General features: G+C 47.8%; 1 protein-coding gene across 1 annotated transcript; it reads left to right on the top strand.

Annotated features, from left to right (window-relative positions):
- The first annotated feature begins 2,935 nt into the window (after positions 1-2,935).
- LOC100277164 (GRIP and coiled-coil domain-containing protein 1) lies at positions 2,936-4,956 on the top strand. The gene is made up of 2 exons (XM_008680162.3): positions 2,936-3,394; positions 4,576-4,956. The coding sequence occupies exons 1-2, from the start codon at positions 3,233-3,235 to the stop codon at positions 4,639-4,641; spliced, it is 228 nt and encodes a 75-aa protein (XP_008678384.1). The 5' UTR covers positions 2,936-3,232; the 3' UTR covers positions 4,642-4,956.
- The last annotated feature ends 1,097 nt before the right edge of the window (positions 4,957-6,053 follow it).

Raw genomic sequence — 6,053 nt, 5'->3', positions numbered from 1 at the left:
CCGTCCACTCAAGGGACACGATCTCGCCTCACCAGAGCCCAGCCTCGGGCAAAGACAACCGACCCAGGAGGATTCACGTCTCGCCCGAGGGTCCCCTCAAGCGACGGGCACTCCTTCGACTCGCCCGAGGCCCAGCTCGGGCAGGCTTCACGAAGAAGCAACCTTGGCCAGATCGCCTCGCCAGCCGACCGGATCGTAGGAGCATTCAATGCAAGGATCGACTGACATCTTATCCTGACGCGCGCTCTTCAGTCGACAGAGCTGAAGTGACCGCGGTCACTTCGCCCCTCCACTGGCTGACCTGACAGGAAAACAGCGCCGCCTGCCCTGCTCCGACTGCTGTGCCACTCGCCAGAGTGAGGCCGACATCTGCTAAGTCCAGCCTCGGGCGCCATAGGAAGCTCCGCCTCACCCGACCCAGGGCTCGGACTCGACCTCGACTTCGAAAGACGGACTCCGCCTCGCCCGACCCCTGGGCTCGGACTCCACCTCGACCTCGGAAGACGATCTCCGCCTCGCCCGACCCCAGGGCTCGGACTCGACCTCGACTCCGGAAGACGGTCTCCGCCTCGCCCGACCCTAGGGCTCGGACTCGACCTCGAGTTCGGAAGACGGACTCCGCCTCGCCCGACCCCAGGGCTCGGACTCGACCTCGACTCCGGAAGACGTTCTCCGCCTCGCCCAACCCCAGGGCTCGGACTCGACCTCGACTCCGGAAGACGTTCTCCGCCTCGCCCGACCCCAGGGCTCGGACTCAACCTCGACCTCGGACGACGGTCTCCGCCTCGCCCGACCCCAGGTCTCGGACTCAACCTCGACCTCGGACGACGGTCTCCGCCTCGCCCGACCCTAGAGCTCGGACTCAGCCTTGACCTCGGAGGAGCCTCCGCCTCGCCCTACCTCGGGCTCGGACCGACCACGTCGTAGGGGGGGCCATCATTACCCTACCCCTAGCTAGCTCAGGCTACGGGGAACAAGACCGGCGTCCCATCTGGCTCGCCCCGGTAAAACAGGTAATGATGGCACCCCGCGTGCTCCATGACGACGGCGGTTCTCAGCCCCTTACGGAAGCAAGGAGACGTCAGCAAGGATCCGACAGCTGTGCTCCTACAGGGCTCAAGCGCTCCTCCGACGACCACGACATCACATGAACAGGGCGCCAAAACCTCTCCGACAGCCACGACGGCATGTACATAGGGCTCTGGCTCCCCTCTGCTAGACACGTTAGCACATTGCTACACCCCCCATTGTACACCTGGGCCATCTCCTTACATCTATAAAAGGAAGGTCCAGGGCTCTCATACGAGAAGGTGGCCGCGCGGGAGAACGGGCCGACGCATAGGCTCACGCTCTCTTTCTCTCTCTCCCACGCGAACGCTTGTAACCCCCTACTACAAGCGCATCCACCCTGGGCGCAGGACAACACGAGGCCGCGGTTTCCCCTTACTGTCTTCCCCCTTGTGTTTCGTCTCGCGCCGACCCATCTGGGTTGGGACACGCAGCGACAATTTACTCGTCGGTCCAGGGACCCCCCCCGGGGTCGAAACGCCGACAGTACCCGTCGCACCCCCTCAGGGCCGGCCGTGCATCCTGACGCTTCCGCCGCATGATGTGGGGAGATGGTTGGCAGGCGGAGAGGTTGCGGTCGTGTGCACGACAGCGGTGAAAACGGGTCGGGTACCGGATACAGATAGTGCAAATAACCGTTTTTATACGGATTCAGGTATTTTTATATTCGGGACGGATACTGATTATACCTGGATAGTTCAACTTCAGATTCAGGTCGGATACGAAACAAGAACTACATGGTAAATATCCGGATATTCGGGTCGGATACGGGTATCCGTTTTTTCTTTTCTGCATGATATAGTTATAAAATCATAACTTGTATATATAAAATCGGATGAAGATAAAGTTTATATGAAAATTGTAGAGCACGAAGAGATCTATAACTTTGTAGTACATCAATTTTTGTTTAAACACATCTTTAGACAAAAATCATTGAAATAATGTCTAAATTTATATCTAATTAATAGACTTTATCATTTTTATGTGGGAATTTTATGTTATATTTTTATAGGCTATTTATTAGTAATGATAACTTATTTGTAATTTTCGATGGACGCTACTATATTTTATGGATTTAATTGTATTTTTATGATTTTCTACAACAAGAAATTAATAATACATAAATAGCCTAAAAAATCGTGAAATTTTACAGAGGCACAACATATGTCCATATATAACCATAAAAAATGTTTGAACCATAAGATCTATAAGATGTCCACGTTTCTTTTATTTCACTTTGACTTATTTGTATGAGTTACATGTGAAATCACTGTAAGTATCTAAGTTTCAACATAATCAATACTTTACTTTATCATTTTCATACGAGGACTTTAGTTATCTTCGTATAAAATATTTATTAGTTTTGTAACTTATTTGCAATTTTTGCGTGAAACTAGAATATTTTATGAATTTTTTATATTATGGTGTTGGTTCCACAATGTTCTTGTGATTAGTAACTTTAAACTTCAAGATGCCAATTTTATCGATTTTCTTTCCTACATTTGATCTATCATATACATGATTATGTATTGCTTAATTTATCTATTCGTTGGATAGTTGGACAATTAATACCATCTAGACGAACTACACGATAACTATTTGGTACCTACCCGAGAAGTATTTATTATCTGTTTCTTATCCGTCCGGATTATTACCTAATCCTGTCCTATATCTGTATTAAATCTTAACTACGCGTATCTAGTCTTATATCTGAGAGAAATATATTATGATAGGATATGAGATGATTATGTATTCGACTGTATCCGTTCCGTTTTTATCCCTGGTGCAGGGGTCTGTTGGCGTGTGCGCGGAGAGGGAGATGGAGGCACATAAAGTGGTCTACAATATTAGCTTAATAAGTAGTAGAGAGTTAAATAATTAATGTGACCAAACTTTAGTTCAGAAGAATTTTGGTTGGAGGCGACGACGATTTGTTTCTTGCTCTCGTGGTTTCGGACTTCTGGTCTGGAGGTCCCCCAGCAGCCCAGGCTCCACCTCTCCACGGCAGCACCAACGCTCCATTCTGTCAGCCACAGCCCACGCCGCTGAACGGCCGGAGATCGCCCCCCACTCCCTCTCGCCGGACGGTTGCAGATCAGGTCTACCAGATCCGTCTCAGATTAGGTGGCAGGAGAGGAGGAATTCGGGTCTGAATCTGATCGATATGCGGCAGCAGCGGGGCGGGGCCGGGGCCGGGAGGAGGGCGGACGACCCGGGGCTCCTCAAGAGGGCCTTCGACAGGGTGTTCCGCTTCGTCCGCCTCGCCGAGTTCGAGATCTTCTTCGTCCTCTTCTTCCTCATCGCCTTCTTCCTCTTCAAGGACCTCGTAAGCACCCACATCGACCTCGCACTTCTCTCCCCTGAGCGTTTCGGCTTTCGCTGGGATCGGGATAGGATCGCGTACGCTTGGCGCGTCTGTTCAGTTTCGTGACATGTGGCATTGGTTGTTGAAGGACTCCGCAGAGCTTTTCAGTGAATTAAGACGCTCTTCATATAGAGAGATTAGAATTTTCCCCTAGTGTAAATAATTGGCTACGGATGGTGATGCTTTCATCAACCTGTTAGATCTTTGAACCATGTTTAACAAACGATACAATTGGAAATTTGTCACCGAAAAAGTTTGCACCCTGATTATGACTGAGACTGAGTGTAATGGATTGTTTGAGTGTTTAGCAGAAACCACTACTTTTGACTCCATATGCATTGATGATGTGATGCGGCCATCCACATGATACGATTCGGAGACCTAGCTATTATCTTGAAGTGTATTATTAAGAATTCAGCTGACATCATAGAACATATAGTAGCTTACTGAATGCAAATATACTCTCCTTCAAACAACTCAGGAGAAATTTCAGTGTTGATTGAATGGCTGGCAGGATGCGTTTCTGCGGAACAGGTAGAAATGCTAGTATTTTTTTGGGGTCCACGGTAGGCCTTTCGACATATGAATTATGTTTTTTTGAGTACAGGACAGCATTTGGGATGCAGATATAATCGTCATGTTTATTCCCATGGCTCAGTCACCCAAATCGCTTGGTTTCGAGGCCTAGCTATTACACTGACATGAGCTATTAGGGCATGTACAATGAGTGTCTTAAGTTGTGTCTTAGAGTGTGTCTAGGGGGGGTGAATGTAAAAAAACTCAAGACATGTATCTTGACGAAGACACAGTGTCTTAGCTCTATGTTCGAGACAGGAGGCTAGCTGATTGGTCACTTTAATTTATTGAATGCTCTGATTGGTACAATGAATATGGTAAGACACACGTTTTAGACACGACCACTGTATTATGTTGTGTTTTAGCTGTGTCTTATACTTGGAGTACCGTGCAGCCGTATCTGGGTTGTACATGCCCTTACATTGACATGGCTCAGTAGGAAATCATGTCTTATGCGATTTAGTTACCTCAGTATGGAGGAACGTAGTTCGATTTTGCGGATTGTTTCATATGGTATTTTGGAATCCATGTCTTACAAACCTGTTGTTGGATGAACTTTGCTGCAGATGGCACGGCCTCAATACAATCAGCTGTTTGTCAAGAAGCCTGATCTAGATGATTCCTGGCCTTAGTACCCAAATAACCTGGTATTTTTCTTTGAGCTGTGTTGCCAGTACATTCTTTGAAGGCCTGCGTGGCCGGCTGGTCACCCCCCTTTGTTGTCAGGAGCATGTTTTATGATTACCTAGAGTATTCTCTTCAGTGACGATGAATATATTTAGCCAGTCATTTTCTTCAGTTAAAGAGGAAGATTTTCATGTCAATACTGGTATGCGGCGGCGATACTGTGGTTGGTGCCAGCCGTTATTGTTTGCACTGTTTATGTGTTGTGAAGCCCCATGAGTTCGAGGTGAGATGACCATATGATTAAGTGCAGTTCTTTTTAATGGCATCTAGTGTTTCTAATAATTGACAGATAATGCTTGCTGGAAGACAAGGTCACTGGTATAACTTAAGAGAACATTGCCAGAAGTTCAGGTTGGCAGATCTGGTATCCATGTAGGACATTTTGTCACTGTACTGTACTGGGTTCCTGATGTTGACCACCCAGGGATCAGCCAACTAGAACTAAGCACTAGCCACCAAGCAAAACACCTGGAAAGCGTTCACAGCCACGCAGCTATCAGCTACATGGCCCATGGCCATCACGACTCGCAGGCTGGAACTCCCGCCAAGAAACTAGACCAGACTTGACCCCGCTCGTTTCGCGCCTGCTTATCCAGGTCCTGCTTCTCAGAGCGTAGAGCGACCGTCTTGGTGGTTTTTGCTCCTTGAATTGTATGCACTTCCAACTCAGGGTCTGCGTTTGGTTTGCTACCACACCTAAAGGTAAAGGTTATGCGTGCTACCATGCCTAAGGGGTTAGACACGCCCGTAAATGTGTTAGCTGCTGCAGCTGCTTGGACTGCTGCAGCTGCAATCCATATAAACATAATAATGTAGAAGCCGCAGCCAGATTAAAGCCACAGTATAACATATTTTGGTGTTGTGGGTGTTGTGGGCGCCTGAATCGGACGCCATAGGTGTGGCATATTTTTGTGTGGCAAGCTCAGAGAATCTTGTTAAACTTGTGTGGTTGTCAAAGGTTTGTCGGGAACCAAATGTCTACCTATAGATCTACGACGCACCTAAATTTTTTGTGTGGTTGTCTAAGGTTAGTCAGGAACCGAACGTCTACCTATGAAACTGCGGTGCGTGCCTTAGGCTGTGGCAGTTGGGGCAGTGAACCAAACACGACATAGTCATTACTACATGTTTGAAAGTCGTAGAGTGAGATGAATTGGTGAAACCTAAAATTTATAACTTAAATCACAAACTCAAACCTCGGCTAGGCGTTAGAACGAGAATTAAATCAATCAGAGTGAGGAGAGCTGTTCTTCTTGCTAGAGTTGCTAAAATGATCGTGGAATAACTTTGGGAGTAACTCAAATGATATAGAATCAAGCGCAAGCAAGAGAACTTAGTGAGAAGGGAGGAAGAAACA

Source organism: Zea mays, chromosome 4 (genome assembly GCF_902167145.1).
Source record: "Zea mays cultivar B73 chromosome 4, Zm-B73-REFERENCE-NAM-5.0, whole genome shotgun sequence".
NCBI lineage: Eukaryota > Viridiplantae > Streptophyta > Magnoliopsida > Poales > Poaceae > Zea > Zea mays.
This window is presented reverse-complemented; position numbering and strand designations above follow the sequence as displayed.

Bases quoted from the DNA above. Each gene is read 5' to 3' on its own strand.
- LOC100277164 (XM_008680162.3), top strand. From the start codon at position 3,233: ATGCGGCAGCAGCGGGGCGGGGCCGGGGCCGGGAGGAGGGCGGACGAC. The intron at 3,395-4,575 runs GTAAGCACCCAC...ACTTTGCTGCAG, and splicing joins TCTTCCTCTTCAAGGACCTC to ATGGCACGGCCTCAATACAA.